At 45.3% G+C, this 20,337-nt stretch overlaps 1 protein-coding gene across 4 annotated transcripts in view; it reads right to left on the bottom strand.

Moving 5' to 3' along the window:
- ZFR2 (zinc finger RNA binding protein 2) overlaps positions 1–20,337 on the bottom strand; it is a 124,430-nt gene that overhangs the window by 78,517 nt on the left and 25,576 nt on the right. For all 4 annotated transcript variants that reach the window (XM_014599837.3, XM_019491222.2, XM_019491223.2 and 1 more), the window contains exons 2-3: positions 16,392–16,626; positions 7,593–7,707 (exon numbers count right to left, since the gene is read on the bottom strand). In XM_014599837.3, the coding sequence (XP_014455323.1) occupies positions 7,593–7,707; positions 16,392–16,626 (350 nt within the window). The remainder of the gene's footprint in view (positions 1–7,592; positions 7,708–16,391; positions 16,627–20,337) is intronic.

The raw sequence follows: 20,337 nt of genomic DNA on the forward strand, positions 1-20,337 counted from the left end.
TCTGACGTGCAACACCTGGAGCCCAAAGAAACACATTACACCCAGTTATCAAAACAGGGCAGCAAACCTCTTCCCCTTCTATCTGCAAATCAAAGAGACATCTGGTGGACAAAGGGGTAATCTACATGTGCAAACTCTAACGTTGTTGGAACACAAGAAAGGGCAAATTTCATCATGTGTACAAGCGCCCATATACTACGTTTTGCAGAAATATCTCTAACAGATACTTAACATGACTGTTTATTAATTTTGCTACCTTTTTTTCTCTTGAGAGGCCCCTGCCATGGTAGCCCCATAGACTCATTTTCAGGAAAGTGAAAATGGGAGAGTTTCTTGTGGCAGAGCGAAAAATCTCAAAACAGAGGTCTGTCAAGAAGTTTTGATGCAAAGGGAGAGGAGAGCCAATGCAGAGACATTTTCCTTCAGCAAGCAGGAAAAGCAGGAAAAGAAAAAAAAAAATCACCGAAGAATTAGCACAAGGGCCAAAACATTGGTTTGGTGTTGAAATATACCCAGCATAACCAGGGAGCTCTTTTGAAGCACTGGTTCAAAAACCTCAAACCCCTATATACTCAGCTACATGCTGCAGGAAACAGTAAAAGTTGAAGAGGCAGAGGTGACTTTCTGACACTGGGAGTGAACCTGGAAGGACTAAGAGCAGAAGGTCTTCAAAAAAGGAAGACGAACAACAGCTAGCTCTGAGCACAGTGGCAGCTCAATTGTATTCGGTTATCAGAACTTCCTTTTGCTCGCACAGATCTGAGCCATCTGCTTCTGTGGATGAGTGGGAGAGACCTATCCAGCAGTGAGTCTTCTAGATTGACGAATGCACTCACATATGAGAAACAATTCTTCAGAGAGCAGACAGTTAACCTGTAAAAACCACTGACCCAGGAGGCCACAGAACAGAATACTATAGTTGCATTAAAAGATGACCTGGATTAATTTAACCAATAATATATTGTTGTTACATATGCTAAGCTGTACTGGTCAAATTTCACCCTTTAAGAATCAATGCATAAGCCAAGAATATATTTTCCCTTCATAGCATGAACATCAAAAATTAGAGAAGTGCTTTATTTACTTTTTTTTTCGCACATACACCATCATTTTCCCAAAAATCAAATGTTTGAAATTGAGGTGTGCCTTTTAAACAAGGAGATACGGTGATAGTAGCTTTTGCAGCATAAGCCTCTGCCAGGGGAAAGAGAAAGTAATGTCGTATGAGCTGCACAGGGGACAGCACAGGGAGCACATAGGGCTTTTTCTCTTTCTTACCCCAACAAAGGGCTCATGCTGCAGAAGCTGCTACATACTCAGAAGAAGCATCTGCCCTGGGGAAGAAGTTCCTACAAAGCCACTTGGGTGGTCCCTCAGCTGATTCTGCAGGCGCTGCTGGGCCCTCAGTTGATCTGGCAAGCACTCCTGGCTGTTCACCCAGCTCAGCTCAAGAGAAAAGGGATAGAGCAGTTTGGCTTACCCAGCAGTACCTGCAGAGTCCTGCAGCTAGGGGGTTAACAGAACAGCCACAATGTTTTGCTCGCTCCCTTACTGCAGCTGCTGGCAGAGGCATAGGAAGCTCATGTGGGGGGGATGCTGAATACTGTAGATGAGGGAAAAGGGAGTGGGAGGGGCCAGATGACCTGGGTGAGGCAAAAGGCAAGTTTATCTTCCTGGGCCACTGCTTTAGCAGTGTCAGCTCCACTCATGCAGCAGCAATGCCATGGCCAGCCTCCCTGGGAACCAACCCTGGTGCCCTGTTCACTCCCTCTCCTCTGTACAGACATATTAGGTGCAGGGCCATGCCTGCTCTAGCAAAGACACCCTGGGGAGAAGAGAGGGGAGGAAGGAGAAGCAGCATTCTGTTTGCTCCACTTACACCCCCCACCCTCCCAAGAGACACTGCTTGGTGCAGTGTTGCCCTGCCCGGTTCCTGTGACCAGTTAAAGCAGTCCATGCTGTGGCAAAAGGCCCAGGGGACGATTCTGGTCCCACTTCTAGTCAGCACCTGGAGTTGGCGTCCCACTCACCCTGCCCTAGTTATGACACTGGCTGCTCCAATACACCCGTCTCACCCTCCAGCGGGGACTGAAAAAATCCCCTAACCGAATTCCCTCCATTCCCTTTCTCCCCTCCCATTCTGAAAACAGCAACAGGCTGGCAGCCAGTGCAGACACAAGTTACAGAAAACTTTTGAAACGTCTTCATCTGACACCCCATGCAAGGAGAGTTCAGATTTTCAACTGATCAGCCATTTTTGAAGCTGTCTGCAGCCATGCATTTGTGTTTGGTCACAGCTATGAACTGCTTTCTGTGGCCAGATCAGGCAAAAATTGTCACTTCTGTCTGTGTCCCTAAAGCTTCCAATAATCACTGCTAAAAAGAGAACACCCGATTTAAAGAACCAATGTCCTCCTACAGTGTGATTAATACTATGTTCTTAAAATGACAGTTCAAACCACCATCCCAAATATATTCATTTTTAGGGATCAAACTTAACTTTCAACCATCCTTTTAACACCCGTATCCATCAGTCCTTAGGCAAAATTCTCAGCTGCTTCAGCAGGAGTTTTGTTGGAGAAAGAACTTCAGAACTTAATACAACTACTTTTCAGATCCAATTAAAATTACAGCTTTGGCTTTAAAGTATCACAGAGGTCATAAAACTGAAAAAACTGACTTTCATGAGGCACTCTACCAATCAGAGGGTTGAATGCACAGGATAAGAGATTTTGTTCAGCTGAAATGTTGGTTTATAGCAGCGGTGCTCAAAACGTCCAGACTTAAGGCACCCTGCCATAAGTAGCAGGACCCCAGTTGAAAACCACTGTTGTACTGACTCAGGACTGAAGGATAAAGATCTTACCTAAATTAATCACAAACTTAAAAGTAGACAGGAGCATCCCCTCCTGCCACAGCCACTTTCCTCAGGGACAGCCATTCAAAAAGCTGGAGCCTGAATTGATTCAATCTTTGCAGGTTAGTTTAACCTACACAGATTGAGCCAATTTGCAAGTGAACAGATACTTACTTTTGACTCTGGAAATGCAGGCACACGCCTGCAGTAGCTCAAGCCAGATGCTGGGGGGCGCTAGAGCAAGCCCTTGGCTGGAGGGAAACTAAGTTGAGGGGAGGCATGGCCAGGCCCCGCCAGGGCTGACTATGAATGGAGAGGGGTTTAAACCTGCACCCTAGCCTGCAGAGACCCCAGCCAGGGTCTGCCTGGAGGGGGAGGGGAGAAGCAGCCCTTGTCAGTGGTCCATGGCCACCCACTCCTGCTCACTGGCTGCTCCAGTGGCAGGAGCAGGATTGGGGCCAGATCCCAGTAGCCTACAGGGAAGTGTGGATTTAATACCCCCATATACCTCCTCTGCTCGTGCTTGTAGGGAGGCAGTTAGACAGGCCAAAGCTACCATGGAGCTGAGGATGGCAACCCAAGTAAAAGACAACAAGAAATTGTTTTTTAGATATATTGGGAGTAAAAGGAAGGCCCAGGGAGGAATAGGACCCCTGCTAAATGGGCAGAAACAATTGGTGACGGACAGGGGGGACAAGGCTGAACTCCTCAACGAGTTCTTTGCCTCAGTGTTCCTAAGCGAGGGGCACGACAAGTCTCTCACTGGGGTTGTAGAGAGGCAGCAGCAAGGCACCAGACTTCCATACGTAGACCCTGAGGTGGTGCAGAGTCACTTGGAAGAGCTAGATGCCTTTAAGTCGGCAGGCCCGGATGAGCTCCATTCGAGGGTGCTGAAGGCACTGGCCGACATCATTGCAGAGCCACTGGCGGGAATATTTGAACGCTCGTAGCGCACGGGCCAAGTCCTGGAGGACTGGAAAAGGGCTAACGTGGTCCCCATTTTCAAAAAGGGGAGGAAGGAGGACCCGGGCAACTATAGGCCAGTCAGTCTCACCTCCATCCTTGGCAAAGCCTTTGAAAAAATTATCAAGGCTCACATTTGTGAGAGCCCAGCAGGACAAATTATGCTGAGGGGAAATCAGCACGGGTTCGTAGCAGGCAGATCGTGCCTGATCAATCTAGTTTCTTTTTATGACCAGGTTACGAAATGCCTGGACACAGGAGGAGGGGTGGATGTCGTATACTTAGACTTCAGGAAGGCCTTCGATACAGTATCCCACACCATACTGGTGAACAAGTTAAGAGGCTGTGACTTGGATGACTACACAGTCTGGTGGGTGGCGAATTGGCTGGACGGTCGCACCCACAGAGTCGTGGTGGATGGATCAGTTTCGACCTAGAAGGGTGTGGGCAGTGGGGTCCCGCAGGGTTCGGTCCTTGGACCGATACTCTTTAATGTCTTCATCAGTGACTTGGATGAGGGAGTCAAATGTACTCTGTCCAAGTCTGCAGATGACACAAAGCTATGGGGAGATGTGGACATGCCGGAGGGCAGGGAACAGCTGCAAGCAGATCTGGACAGGTTGGACAAGTGGGCAGAAAACAACAGAATGCAGTTCAACAAGGAGAAATGCAAAGTGCTGCACCTAGGGAGGAAAAATGTCCAGGGAATGACCTGCTGGGTGGCACGGAAGTGGAAAGGGATCTTGGAGTCCTAGTGGACTCCAAGATGAACATGAGTCGGCAGTGTGATGAAGACATCAAAAAAGCCAATGGCACATTATTGTGCATCAGCAGATGCATGACGAATAGGTCCAAGGAGGTGATACTTCTGCTCTATCGGGCGCTGGTCAGACCACAGTTGGAGTACTGCGTGCAATTCTGGGCACCGCAATTCAAGAGGGATGCGGATAACCTGGAGAGGGTCCAGAGAAGGGCAACTCGTATGGTTAAGGGCCTGCAGACCAAGCCCTACGAGGACAGACTAGAGAAACTGGATCTTTTCAGCCTCTGCAAGAGAAGGTTGAGGCAACCTTGTGGCCGCCTATAAGTTCATCACAGGGGCACAGAAGGGAATTGGTGAGTATTTATTCACCAAGGCACCCCCGGGGGTTACAAGAAATAATGGCCACAAGCTAGCAGAGAGCAGATTTAGATTGGACATTAGGAAGAACTTCTTCACAGTTCGAGTGGCCAGGGTCTGGAACGGGCTCCCAAGCAAGGTGGTGCTCTCCCCTACCCTGGGGGTCTTCAAGAGGAGGTTAGATGAGCATCTAGCTGGGGTCATCTAGACCCAGCACTCTTTCCTGCTTATGCAGGGGGTCGGACTCGATGATCTATTGAGGTCCCTTCCGACCCTAACATCTATGAATCTATGAATTGCTGTCGGGGGGTGCCGTGTGGGCACCAATAGGCTCTGCTCATGCAGCCGGGGTCATGAACCTGGGGCTGCGGGGGCCAGATGCCATTAGCCTGAGAGGAAGTGGGGGTTTAATCCCCCCACTGCAGGCAGCAGTGGCGGGGTGGCACAGACACAGTGCCCTGAGCTAAGTCCCTCTGAGGAGAGGCCAGCCAGCTGTGGGAAGAGGGAATGTGACCTGGCTGCAAGGAGCAGGGGAGCTGAGGCTAGGTACAGAGCCCAACTCACTGCTGCCTTCTGCTGTGACAGCATGGCCCAGCCTGGAGTAGCCCCAGGGGGTGGGGGTCAGTGAAGGTGAAAAATCTGTCACCTGCTGCCTGCTCACAGTGACATTAGGCACTTGGGGTGGGCTGCTGTGGGCCAGGGGCTTGGGCAGTGGCAGGGGGAGGCAATGGACCACTGCATCTCGGTCTGGCCCGGCCCCTTGGCCCAGGGGCCTAGGCAGTGACTGGCCTATGGCAGCCCACCCAGAGCACCTGGTGTTGCCACAAGTAGGCAGTGGGTGACAGGTGTTTCACCTCTCCCCACCACGATGGCTTCCTCCAGTGCTGCCGCCAGGAGAGGGAGGGGTGAGTTGCCATGGACCAGTTACTGCCTACGCCCCTGGGCCGTGGGGCCAGGCTGGACTGGGCTGCACTCCTGGGTCATGGGGCTGAGCTGCACTGGGTTGTGGTGGGTCCCTTGGCTCCACCCACTGCTGCCCATGTCCCTGGCCCACAGAAGACCACCCTGAACGCCCGGACCTGCAACCCAGGAGTGTGGCCTGGTCCAGTCCGGCCCCACAGCCCAGGAGCATAGGCAGTGACTGGATTGTGGCAGCCTGCCCCTCCCTCTCCTGGCAGCGGAGGGAACTGTCACAGTGGGTGGAGGTCCTACTTGCAGTGGCGCTGTGTGCTCAGGGTGGGCTGCTGCGGGTCACTCACTGCCTAGGCCCCTGGGCTGTGGGGAGGGGCCAGGCTGCAGTGGTCCATTGCCTGCCCCCACAACTGTCCATGCCCCTGGCTTGCAGCAGCCCGCCCCAAGTGCCCAGTGCTGCCACAAGCAGGCAGTAGGTGACAGGTGCTTCATCTATGCCCACCGCAATAGTTTGCTCTGTCACTGCTGCTGCTGGGAGAGGGAGGGGGTGGAGAAGAAGAATTTTGTTTAGCTGTCTTTGTAAATATTTTTCCTTGTATCCCTGCTGTAAAAGTTACTAAAAAATTACTATGATATATATTTATTACTTATGGCAACTGCTTATCAAACTTGTTATACATTTGTACAACCCTTGATAAGTCTCTAGCCAAATAATACCCTTGAACAAGTCTTCATAAGAATACATTTTTCTTTGGAATTTTCAATAAAACTGTTGCAACAGCTTTGTTTAAACATAAAATAATTCTGAGTCAGAATGATAACCAATTTTTGCAAAATGAATGACTCAATTTGTTCCCGATGGGAAACGCACAAAAATATCATAAGAATTTTTAATAAACACAGGATTAATGAGATGCACATCATCTCTGAAATAACAACAACACAGATTTACTCCTGTAGGCAGAAAAGACTTCAGTTACCATCCCTAGAAATTTAAAACTATTATTCCAGCCATATGTAGAAAACTAAATTGTTACAAAAAATGAAATAAAGCATAGCTAAAAAAGAAAAAACAAACACATCTGCATGAATGTCAGTTTCTATGCTCTTTGTTTTCTCAATAAAATGCAAGCTTTCCCTCCATATTTGGTTATAGTTTTCTCCATAAAAGGGCACTGTTTATTTGATATGAAATTACCTTTTAAAATGTAAACATGCCCAGAGGCCTGAACAATGGACATGCTTTTCTAGTCACTCAAACAAGACACCTCCTAAAACTATTTTTTCACTTTAATGAACACACACCCATGAAAAGGAATGGAGTTCTAATACTTAATACTTAAATTGCATTTCAGATTTCTCTTCAAATTCAAACTATAAGTAACAGTATTTCCAGCTTGGTTTCACCTCTTGGATTTCTGTTTACACTTTATCAGTTGGTGTCATTTTGGACAACTCTCTAAATAAACTGGTATGGTGAAATATTGCTTATATTGCCAGATTATTTTATATCTTGTGTGGTGATATTAGTCTGAATAACGTGAATTAAGTATAAAGAACTGGAAAAAACACATAACATACATTAGAGAAAATGTATGGCACCTTCCAGTGTTGTTAAAGAGTCTAACTGACACTTATCTGAAACAGATACTCTGTTGCCAATAAACCTGTGAACATTTCTAGACCATCAATACTTGAAAAAAAAAAAGACATGAAAGTCAGGGAAGTTGTGGTACTTACTCGATGGGTAGTAAGAATCTGTGACAGTATGCTGAGGTTGGGGAGCAGGTGGCTGATAGTACTGTTTGCTCCCATAGCTACTTGCAGATGGAGATCGTCCATAATTGTAATTATCCTGCATATGACATTTAAACAGAAAACAAGAAAGATAATCAGTACACCACCCAATATTTAGAAAAGGCACATGTAAACAAACAAAAAACCCAAACCTGATATCCATCAGGGCAGATCCAGACAGGGTGCAGCGGCACAGTCACACTCCTCTTGGCTGTACCACGCATGAGATCTTGGTGCCAGGTCTGGCCAGATTCCCTGCTTTTGCATGACTCCAGAGCCTAGGGGGTGAGCACTGCCACCGCTGCTTGTCCTGTCCTTTCCCTGCTTCTGAATTCAGCAGGGAGAGGGAGGGAGGGGAAGAGCAAACATCAGCAGAATTCAACACTTGGGTCTGGAGACACCAAAAAGCAAGGGGTCCATCCAGACCCTGCCCTGATCAGCTGATGAACTCAGAGTTCACTACTTAAAAGGGCTCTGGCATGTATGGCACAGACAAAAAGAGGGATGAAATGCACCCCTTGCTCCATTTCTGGATCCGCTACTGAAAGCCATTCTGTACACTTAATGAAATAACTGTCCTAATATCTTTATTTCTGTAAACTGGAAACAAGTCAGTTTATTTTAGAAAGATATTTAAAGACAGCACCACAGATATTCTTTATTAAGAATGGATCATCCTCGGACTTTAGGACAGAAAAGCTCTGCATGTTCTCAGACCTGCACCTCTTTTGGTTCTCTGGAAATTTGCCTTGATCACCTAGCATGTGCTGCTGCATAAAAGAATTAGAAATTATAGGTTTATTTAAACAGAATAGGGCACAAAAACCCAGACCTTAAAAGAACTTGTCAGAAAAATGCTTTAATACCAAATTATTCATAATGGTACCTAAAGCCTTACTTCAGTCACTGATTGGAATGCATTGTGTTAGGTCTTATAAAAATATATCAAAACCAAAAAGACAACCGCCGCCCCCAGAACTGACACATTCAGGTATGTAATTACAAAACAAACAACTGAAGCAAAAAATAACAGGTGAGGACAAGAGGGAAAGAAGGACAAACCAATAATGGCAGATTATCTGTGTACACATCATATCTTATCAAATGGAAGTACTTACAGGTGTCATGACAGAAATGAGTCTGGAAAAGGAATCTGAAGGAGATAAAGCACTGACTTTTGTCATTTTTATAGGGGTACGTTTATGCCATCCGTAATAGGTAACAACAGACAAGGCAGGAAGTTACTAGGCCTGTGCAAAGTGGCTAGTATTCACTTTGGATTTGGCCGATTCAGGGGACAGAGATTCGATTTGGCGATTCGAATCACTGTCCCGAACTGATTCGGCCAAATTTGATTCAGAGATTTGACTGCCGCCAAATCAACCAAATCTCCAAATTGGCCTCATCCCCTGCCCGCTCTCCCAGCTGCTGGCCCTTTAAAAAAAGAGAAAAAAAAGCCCCCACTCACCAGCTGCTGCCAGGCAGGGGGGGGATCTGCCCCCCACTACCCTGTGCTGCGTGAGGGGCTCTTCAATGAGCCCCCTGACCCCCACCTGCTCCCAGCCCCCCTGTGGCTGCCCCACCTGCCCCAGCTCCCAACCCTTTAAAAAAGGCGCAACTCACTGGCTCCTGCCAGGCAGGGGTTGATCCCCACTACCCCACACTGCGTGGGGGGCTCTGCCATGAGCCCCCAGAAGCCTTGAGGCCACTGAAGCGGCTGGTGAGTGGGGGCTTTTTTTTCTTTTTTTTTTTAAAGTGCCAGAAGCTGGGGCAGGCAGGGCAGCCATGAGGAGGCTGGGAGAGCAGGTGGAGGTTAGGGGGCGCTCAGGGGGCTGAGGGAGGTGGCAGGGGATGGGGCCTGGCAGGGGTCCCCCCATGGTCCCCTTCACCCCCTCCCCTACCCCCTACTTACCGGCATGGAGTCTGGGTCCAGCTCTCTGCTGCAGTGAGCTAGGACTGCCTGAATCACAGAAGTTCTCTGAATCTTTTCCGAATCAATTCGGAGAGCTTCAAATCGATTCAGACCTTTTAATTGGTCTCCTGATTTGATTCAGATTTGGAGATTTGGCCACCAAATCGGACCGAATCTCCTCCAAATCGAATCAGCACCCAAAGCTTCTTACAGCCCTAGAAGTTATACAGGCAGCAAACAATGAAAATATTAGCAGAATGAAGGCAGTGATTGCTGCTGTAACTAACAGAAATGACAGCTGGAACACAGCTACATCAGCAACAAACATTTGTAAAATCATAAGGATTTTGTATTCATGAAAGACTTTAAATTGATTTATTTATTTATAAGATATAGGGAAGCATGGGTGGTGATAATGCACCTTTTCTTTATCAAGATGTGGCAACACTGATGTTCAGAGTTCAAGTATAAGATGATAAAATGGTGTTGCTGCTAACGGAAGTGCAAAGTATGATGGTTTATTGTTAGTCTGTGAACCATATCTCATTTCAAACAGTTTTATAGAAGAATTTTAAAGCCCGAAAAGACCATCTAGTCTAACCTACATTTCAAAGTCCATTCAGTTTCACCCAATCATCTCTATACTCCCAATAATCTTAGATTGGCTGAAACATTTTGGCCTCATATCCAATCAATGTAAAAGTCAAAAGTGACATCAATGACCAAGGCCCTTGTAATGGCAGGCTACTCAACTGACAGTATATACTCGGATGATGTTAGCAAATGTTCCATACCTTCCGCTACAAAGGAAGGAAACAAACCCCCAAGGTCCCGCCAATCTGACCTGGGAGAAAATTTCTTCATGACATCAGTTTAGCTACCAGTTGACTGTAAACATGGCATATCAGCTGCGAATTTAAAGAAGATTCTCTGTACCACCTCTATGGTACTGGTCCACTCCATCTGCATTTCATCTCTAGGTGTGGTCCACAAAGGAAGATAACAAACAGGAAGATTCACAAGACTTCATGTCAAAAGAGATTATTTACAGCCATTCAACCTACATCCTGCATATACAGGCTGTTGAATTTCTCCCAGAAACTGGATTTTGGAAAGATATGAAAGTCTGCCATCTTCTCTAGTAAGTTTTTTCAGGGTTTAATTATCTTCTCTAATAGATTATTGCAGCTTTTGAGATTTAATTTGTCCAACTTTGATTTCCAGGCACTGGGTCTTGTTCTAGCTTTTCAGTCTTGCTGACAAAGACATCTCCCACTACCATTAGAGTTGTTTTTTCCCCCCAGATTAAGGTACTTGCACACAGTGATCAATTTACATCTTATACCTCCTCTTTGATATGTGAATAAATTGGGTTCTTTAAGCTTAACATTGTAAAGCTTGCTTTCCCACCCTCGACCAAGTTTCAGAGCTCCACATTTGAATTTTGCCCATTCTTCCACATTAAACTGAAAGCATGGATGTGGGTACTGGTAATGGTGTTGCAATGCTAAGTAAACAGACATGATCACTTCTGTAATTCTATGTGTTATGTCTCTTTTTATATATCCAAAGGGATGGACAAACGTATGTTTTAGCTGCTTTAAAAGAGAAGAGGGAGCTACTATGAAATGTGCAGCAGCTGTTAGACTGTAACTGCTATGTCTGCATGATCCTGTACAGATACAAGTTAGCTGAATTACCTAATTTTGACTCCAGATGAGTAAAGTAGGAGAGGTTTTGCTACCCTTGTACAGCTTCAGAACCCTTACTGGCATCTTTTTATAGCAATACTCTTGTTGTGTGTATATACTCAAAGGATAGCATTCAACCTTTATGCCATAGCATTGCTGTCAAAACTTGGGTTGCGGTGACTGTGATGAATGCTACTAGTAAAACATGTAGGGCATTTTACACATGGAGGCACCCGGCGCTGTGAAACCTGCAGTTGTATAAGTAGAAAAATGTGTGTCAGCGCTGAGAAAGTGGCGGCGGTGCACTTTTGAACTAAAACACATTAGAGATGCTTTAGTTCAAAAGTGCATTGCTGCCATTTTCTGCGTGCTGACGTGCATTTTGCCACTTGTACAACTGCATGTGGCGCAGGTAAGCTCAGCTTGCATGCAGAGCAGACTCGATTAATTGAGTCTGCTCCAAAGTGCTGGGTCGCAGGACAGAAAAGTATGTGTATAAATGCCTGTAGATTTAAAGGACTATTGCATCAGAGTTACCGGCATTATATTTATCTTGGAGAGTTTGCTAGTAATGATATATTTGGCTCAGTAGGTGAGACAGGGAATACTTTAGGGACCAAAAGACACTAGGAACTAACTCAAGCAAATTCTCAAAACAGAAACAATATAGGCAACAAATCTTTTGAAGTTTAACCCCAAGGGGGAGGAAGCAAAAACTAAACTGGTTCAAGAGCTCTAAAATGACGAAGGGCATAAACCTGTATAAAACTCTAGGCCTACAATAGACTAATTTAAATAAAATATTTAAAATAACTGATCTTAATAATAATTTAAATCAGCAATCAGAAAAACTTAGTTAATTTATCTTTTGTTCTGCATTTTTTTTTTTTTTTATTTACTAAAGTCTGATTATGATTTAAGCAACTGTGTCCCTTAACATAAACTTACTGGTATTTGTATTGGACGTGCTATGTTTGGAAATGGTGAATGATGCATTTCGTAATTAATAGGTATGACAAGAGGCCAACTCAAGACTAGATCTTAACGTCAGCCCACCCACCTGTCTAGAGCAGTCTGCCCCGTCTCCCTGCCATGACTTGGTGTAATAAAATAGATGCTGAGTGCTGGAGGCTGCCCATTAAATGCCTAGAGCATTGTAGACAGCTCTGTACCATCCCTACAACATGTCCCATGCCTCGCAGATAGCATCGCAAATTGATAACAGCTCTGGTCCAAGACTGGGCTAAACTCTGCCCCTTGCTGGGCCTGTAGCATTCCCCTCTTGCACTCCGTCCTGTCTCACAGGGCCTCATTCATCCTGCCCCTCACTGGGCCACTCACAACCTGCCCTGCTCTTTGAGTGGCCCCCCTTGGGCCATCAGGCTTTAACTACTCTCACTCTGGCCATTCCATACACAGTCCTTCGGGTCACTCGAGCAACACTACTCTACACAGTACTGGTCTTATCCCTCACACTAGGCTGAACTCAGCCGCTAGCCCTTCTCCAGGGAATTTGCTCCTGTTGCCACCTGTGGGGGTTGGCCCTTGTGCTGTCCTTCAGGTCACCCCTGCAAACCTACTCTACCCTCACACACACACACACACACACACACACACACACACACACACACACACACACACACACACACACACACACACACACACAGAGTCCTTCAGGCACCCCCATATGCCCTACTCTGTGCAGGCTCTTCTATACACTTTCACCCCCTCACCAGAGCCCCTTTCTACCCCCTCACTGGGGCCAACTCTATGCCCCATCATAGAGCTTGGGGTCTTACACTCCATGGACTCAGGTGTCCATAGACATGCCTGGCCCCACTGCTAACTCTCTGCTTTAAAATTACCCACTGGGTAGTGGGAGCTGAGGTTATAAGGCACCTCTATCCATCTTTCACTGGGGAGGCAATTGGCCTGGCATTTCTGGGGGAACTACCCCACCAGGGGTAGTCCCACCAGACTATCCTTCCCCAGCAGGGTTTAATTTTTGGTCATACCCAGGACCAGGATCTTTCTGCCATCCCCACAGCTCCTGCCCTTACCTTTAAGATGTTCTGAGCAGCTGCTCAGCCGGGTGGTGTTCTTCCAGCTGCCAGCAGCAGACTGCTGGCTCAGCCCTGAGGGCGAGAGCTAAAATGGAAGCTGCTCAACCCTCTCCCCCAATCACATGGTCCGCCTGCAGTCATGTGACTGCCTCATCAGGGCTGGAAGGCACCTGCAGGCTGCCCTGCTGCCACTCCAAGCCCTTAAAGTGGCAGGCACCCAAAAGTACTCTGCCACAATAGGTTTTTTTATTCACGATATGTGCCAAGTTTCATTTGCACAAAAACTGCAGTTCAATGAAAAATGGACATAAAGAGCATTTTAGGGTTGTTTTTATTAGTTCATTAAACTAATCTTAAGTATGTTGGATATATTAGAAAAAAGTTTAAACACATTTTACATTTAAAACAGAATTATTGAACAAATGAAGTATTATCTATAGGTGGTAAACTGATCTGAACTGATTGATTCATGCTGTGTCCTTCAAGATTTTAGAACTAGATCTCATCCTCATATCTCATTTTCGTTTACTTAATGGAAACAGAAATATAAGATTACCTACTGTTTCAGTTACCTCTTCGATAAAATTGTTTCTGATGAGGGGTCACTAGTGTCAAAGTGGATCCCCATAGGAGTTTCAATTAGTGACCTCAGAAACTCAATTACTCTTGAGATGATGTCCTCCTTTGCTCCTAGAAGGCAGCAAACTGTTCTGTTATCCATCTGCCCCTTTCAGAATGCATTATCCAGTCTTAGCAATCCCCCCACAATGATTCTCTTCTGAAGTCAATTGTCAATCATGTTAGGCTTCTAAGAGATCCACCTAGCTTGAACTATGAAGCCTTTTTTTCTTCTGCTGACTGCTATTTTCTTCCAGCTAGTTCTTGTAAGTTGTTCTCTTCAAATGTCTTATCAAGCACCTGAAGACAATTTGATCCTTCAAATTGTGAATATATCCTTTGGATTCTTTTTCTGGTTACAGATTTTCAGTCTTCTTTGTTTCCTTGATTCCCCTTGGCACCTGACTCCATTGTTTTCTCCAGCAGATTAACTGTAGTAATGACCCAGCCTCAGTATCCCAGAAATCCTCTATCTCCCTGCTGCTTTGCAAGGTGATCAGCTGTTTTTGAAGACCATGTACCTTTTCTTCCATCATGGCTATCAGCTTGCACTTTCATGTAGATACATTTTCCTCTCTCTCTTCAGGCAGACAGCATCCAGTGAAGATCACAATAGCTGGTAACTGTCCAGTCCTTGCTGCTGAGGCAGATAGCTGCTGCTTAAGCTTCTCTATAAGCAGGTTTATATACCTAGCCAAACTTAGTCCCATTCCTTGCTAAGCGTTATCAGCAAGTTCACTAGATCAAGACTATAACCCTGGAACAAAACACTCAAAATAAAATTGTGTTCCTAAAATCAATCATAAGGAACCCAAAGACAATGATTTTCTCAATCACCTGCAAAACACAAGAATGCTCCTCAGGCATTAGTTGAGGCTACTGTTAAAAAAAAGCCATTAAAGTACATTCTCCTTTAAAAAATGACAATGAAATGGCACAATGGAAATTCATAGTGGCTATTTCAGCAGCATACATACTCCCACAATAGCTATCAGGAGAGGGATGTAACTATTGGCAGGGTGTTCTCTGTGAAGAGTGATTGCTTCCATGACTTGCAGGCCCTTGAGCTTATACCTCATATTTGTTAGCCTTTCAGGCCTACTACAAAGCCTATGTTGTAGTTCAGTGGATTGGGAAATTTTAATATAGATTCTCCTGCAAGAATAGAAGTTTTTTTAGAGAAGAGGTGATTATGCAATCTTGCCTGCCATATAAGTTGGCATGAAGATCAATTTTTAAAAATGCTTTAATTGTAAAGGTTGCTGATGTATGGAATAAGCACTTTCTGAGGATTCATAATAGAGGTAAATCAACATAAACTAAGTAAGGACTATTACCTCCTGTGTACAGCATAACAGAACAAAATCAGATAATACTATGTCTTTTTAAAAAGTACTATATTACTGTTTAGAATAGGGCTCTCCAACTGGGCCTCTGGGCTGCATCCTGTCCATGAAGGTTAACACACAGCACCTATCCCCCAACCCTCCCTGGGTTTCTGTCTGACCACCAGTACTCCCATTACTCTAGATGCAGTGGCAGCTGGAGTCCCTGAGTTAAAGCAGCACAGCAGAAGGCACCCTGCCCACATAGCAGTGCCAGTGAGGGGTTTGGGCAATGGGCTCATGATGCAGGGGGCTCACAACTGTGGGAGAGGAAAAATCGCCCATACAGTGTTGGAAGTGGGCTGCTTTCACAGTGCAGAGGAGGCTCATGCTACTCACATGGCAGCAATGGAAGTAGGGGAAACGCCTGTGTGGTAGTGGCAGCGTAGGGCTCAGGTGGCAGTGTGTGGCTCGCACTGCTTGCACAGCTGGAAGGCTGCATGCAGTGGGGGTCTTAACGAGACTGTGCAGCCCCTGCAGCATGCAGCCTGCAGGACATGCAACCCAAGATCTGTAACCTGTGCGGTGTGCAGCCCCTAGCTGCTCTGGAGTTGGACAGCCTTGGTTTAGAAAATAAACATACACGGAGCACAAAGATGCCAACATAAATATACTTTGTAGCAAATTCATTTTTTCCCCACATGATATACCTTCTAATACCAAAGAAGAAAATTCAGGTCATGTAACCTTCACAGCCTTTCATACTGTCTTAACCTTTTCTTTAACTGTAGTTGGATAATAACAGATTCACTCACAGTTACATCCAACTCATTGAATAATGGCATCAAGTAGTACAATGAGCTAAAAGCAGGTGATTTTTTTAATTCTGGACACTGAGCTGATTGGAAGAAATATCTGAAAAGACCTGTTTGTTTCTACTCTACAAATGGAGTAAAGAATTATTACATGCTTACTATTATTAGTAGCAGTACTAGTATGATTTCATACTCGCTATCCCACCCTTGATATTCTACGTAAGAAAAAGTTTTTCCTGTGTGGTTTAATATGAACAGTCTTATACACGTTACCAAACAACAACAATGAAGTCAACAAAAGGGTTCTTGGATGAATACCTGGTAGTTTGGTGCTGTGGTAGGCTGGGGGGTAGGTTCCTGTTGCGGTGTTCTGTAACCATAGTCCGGTCCTGAATGCGTCTGGTACACTCCATAGACATGAGTAGCAAATGGTCTGGCAGCCTGGGCTGCAGGAGCATAAGATGGTGTTACAGGATGTTCCACCCCAGGAGTTTGCTGGATGGTGTAGCTTGGTACAGTGGTTGGATGTGAATAAGCTGTAGCTGGCGGAGTGCTGTAAAACAAGAAAACATCTTAAAGTTTATAGCAGCACAAGATTCTTAAACTGGGACTTGTTTTCAGGCAGAGAATCTACTAACACTGCATTTTCTTTTCATCATTCAAACTAGCATAGCCTATACATGTTTTACTATTGAAAAAGTTAGTGATGAAACTCAATTCTTTGAGTAACAAAAACTGTAGTTAAGGTAAAGTTACATAGGTATGATGCAAAGGAAGAAGACACTTAAGAAACATTTCCTTGTTGTACAATGCCATCCCACCACCAATCAACTAGTAGCTTTATTTGGTGGGAAAAGGGGCAGTGATAATTTCCTGATTATAAAAAAGCATTAATTCATCCAAACCAGTAACAAACTTACACTCTGACTCTCTTCTGAATATTCTAATTTAACATGTCATATATTGAAACAAACTTGGTTGAACACCCTTAGTTGAGCAAGCAACCCTCTAACATGAGAACAAAGGATCATATCCTCAATTTATGTAAACAAGAGGCAAGCAAAATATGGCCCACAGGCCAGATCCAGCCAGCCAGGCCATTCTATCTGGCCTGTGGGGCTCCTAAATAATTTAGAAAATTAATTATCTGTGTGTGGCTGCCTGTCAAAGATGACAGGTGCCAGCGGCAGCAGGACCCAGGGACAGCTAGGCCCACCTGGTTCCACCTCACCCCCAACCCCCAACACCACCAGCCCCCAGCCTGGGGACCCTTTAGCTGTTCCCTGCCTTCCCTCCCTCCAAGTGGAAAGTCAGATGCCAGGGGGAGGGTGCTGGGAGAACCACTGCAATCAGACCACGATGCAGGGCGCGCATGTTGCTGGCCAAGGTGGGCTACAGCCAGAGCAGCAGGCGGGGGGATGGCAGGAAACAGCAGCAGCAGGCAAGAGAGCAGTGTGGGGGCCATGGGAAGCAGTGGTGGGCATGGGAAGTGGTGGCAGCAGTGTGGGAAGTGGCGGACGGGTTGCATGAAGCAGTAGTGTTGGCAAGGGTACCGCAGGAAGTGGCGGTGGGTGTGGGGAGTGGCAGCGAAGGGAGTGGTGGGGGGGGCTGTGGGAAGTGGTGGCCGGTGTGGCAGGAAGTGGCGGCAGCTGCAGCTGGGAAGCAGCAGCAGCAGCAGCGGGCAGGCATGCGGGAGGAAAAGCATGGAAGTGGCGGGGGAGTGGCACCTGCAGGTGGGAGTGAAGAGCCCGTGCTGATGCCCTGGGACTGGCAAGAATGCAGCCTAGACATGAGGTCTGCCTAGCTGTATCGTGTGAGGCTCGCAGTCTGCATGAGCCGCATGCAATGGTGTCTGCAGCCCAGCCCTGTCTCTCTCTCTCTCACCCACTGCACCCACCATAACCCCACACCCTCCCACAGCCCCCACCCCAACCACATACACCCACTCACTATACCCTCAGACGCTCCCCATCCATACCTCCCACATACAATCCTACTCCTATATATTGCATGTGGGCGGTAAGCGGATGTATTTTGAGCTATTATGCAATCACCTCTAGATACACTTCCAAAACATATATAAATTAGCATAAAATATTCTTAAATAAAATTAAACTAAGTTATAGTAGATGTTTTTGTATCTAGTAGGTGTTTTGTATATGATTATTTTTTCTGTTTCAAGATTGCAGCACCCTCCCTCCCAAAAGGAGTACTTCTGGGGAAAGGGGAGGTACTCCCAGTGGCAAAGGTCAGGGGATGGGGGCAGAACTTCTGGTTCCAACATGGCAGCTGGGGGGGGGGGGGGGAAGGGGGCAGGGGCGGGCAACTGTCAGGGTGCAGGATTATCCATGCAGCCCTCAATAGCTCACCAAAACTTAAGTGGCCCTTCAGCCAAAAGAGCTGTCTGCCCCTGATGTAAACCATCTGAAGATCTGTCCCCAAAACAACATGGTTTGGGTCCTAAAGTTTTTCTTCCATTGCTGGTTATTCCTCTCATAAATTTCATTTCTTAAATTTATATATTGATTATTCATAACCTTGTATACATTTTTTTTAAATTCACATATATTTTTCTTGGCAACATGTCACCACCAGATGGGCTTAGAACAGATAATAACTAAAGACTAATAGACAACATTTAAGCAAGGAGACCCTGTATTGTAAGGTTGTTGAAGAAGGATGCTACTGTACTTTCTTATCTATGCTATTTATATAGTCCCCAACAACAAAGTATCCAAGGCTCATCACTATTTTTGATAATTCATCCGTGTAAAGCTATTTTAATGCTATGGGAGCACTGCTGTCCCCATTTTAAAGTCTCCTCTCTTTCTCTCTCCTTGAGGCAAAAGACTAGAGAAAAGTGCACTGGGATAGTTACACATAAATGAACAACTGCCCTGGGAAGAAAATATCTGGGAATAATCAAGGTATAAACTTCCAGGTTTGGGCAGATTTACCTTGATACAACATGTTGCATTTTATAGTCATAACTTTTTCCTTCCTCAGCACAGTTTGGGTTTTCCTAGGATGTCTATGGCTTAAGTCAGGTGTTGGCAAGACATGGCCCAAGGAGCTAGAGGCTTCTGTGGCATTGCAGAGGTGCGAGGCTTTGGTAGGGGTGGAAGGCCGGCAGGGAGAAACAGTGGCGGCACACCTAGTTCTTGCCTACCTTGGACCCGAGCTGGGTCATTCCATCTCACTGCCAAAATATTTTTTTCCAATATCGGTCTTAAATACCCACAGGGGAAGAAAATGGGTCCTAGGTCTCCCATAACCCAGGGTACAGCACTACCCATTGGTTCATCTAGCTTCTCTCTACACATCCACCCCAGGGATTTCAGATACCATACTACCAACAAGACTGTATTTTTCCATTAATGCCTTTTTCCATGAATTGGCATGAACAGACACTAAATGTATTTATTTTGAATTCAACATTGCTTTTTTTATTTTAAATAGCATAGCTGGTCCTCTGCCCTCCCAAATATATTCCCAACTCTGTAGAAAGTACTATATTCTTCTTTGTTTGATATATTTAAGAGTTACATAGTATGAGCTAAATAAGTCCTTGTATATTGAAATTCAATCATCTTCCTTTCTAAAAAGTATAATAATTGAGATAAATTGTACCATAGAGGTTAGCTATTTAACATTTTAGAATTATCCTTGAGCCCTGTATGAGTCACATATGAGTCCTTCAATGTAAATGTCAACCAAGATAAGGCATGCTTCTGACCTAATTCCTCATCAGCACTTCATGCTTACATTTTTACAAAGCATCCATATGTGTATAAGTATTTTTGAATGCCTGAACTTACTGAAAGCAAATTAAAACACTATGCTTAAAAATATCTCTAAGTAATAAGTATGCAACCAAGAGTAGTCATGTAACATACCTTTGGGGTAACATTTAGAAGTTTTGGAGAACTGCCTAATAATAAAGTTTTTGGATATATGGATTTCTATTTTTTGTACAGTCCCTAAATAAAAAAACAAACCAAATGAGCATCCACAATGTGGCTCACAGGCCAGCTGTTTTAATTAATATTATTTTTTAAAGTATTGGTACACTGATGTGTGACAATCGGGTTTCCCATGTTAAGACATCAAGAAGTAGTGTCTCCCAAAGACAGCATGTTATCTAATCCCAAACCTCACTTCTACTTCTTTCTGAAATGTCACTTGCCAGGAACTAGAGTTCTTTAAGATTCATTGTCTGTATTCACGTTCTCATCCCAAACCTTTGATTAGAGACTTTTCCCCT

The sequence above is a fragment of the Alligator mississippiensis genome, chromosome 16, assembly GCF_030867095.1.
Source record: "Alligator mississippiensis isolate rAllMis1 chromosome 16, rAllMis1, whole genome shotgun sequence".
Taxonomy (NCBI): domain Eukaryota; kingdom Metazoa; phylum Chordata; order Crocodylia; family Alligatoridae; genus Alligator; species Alligator mississippiensis.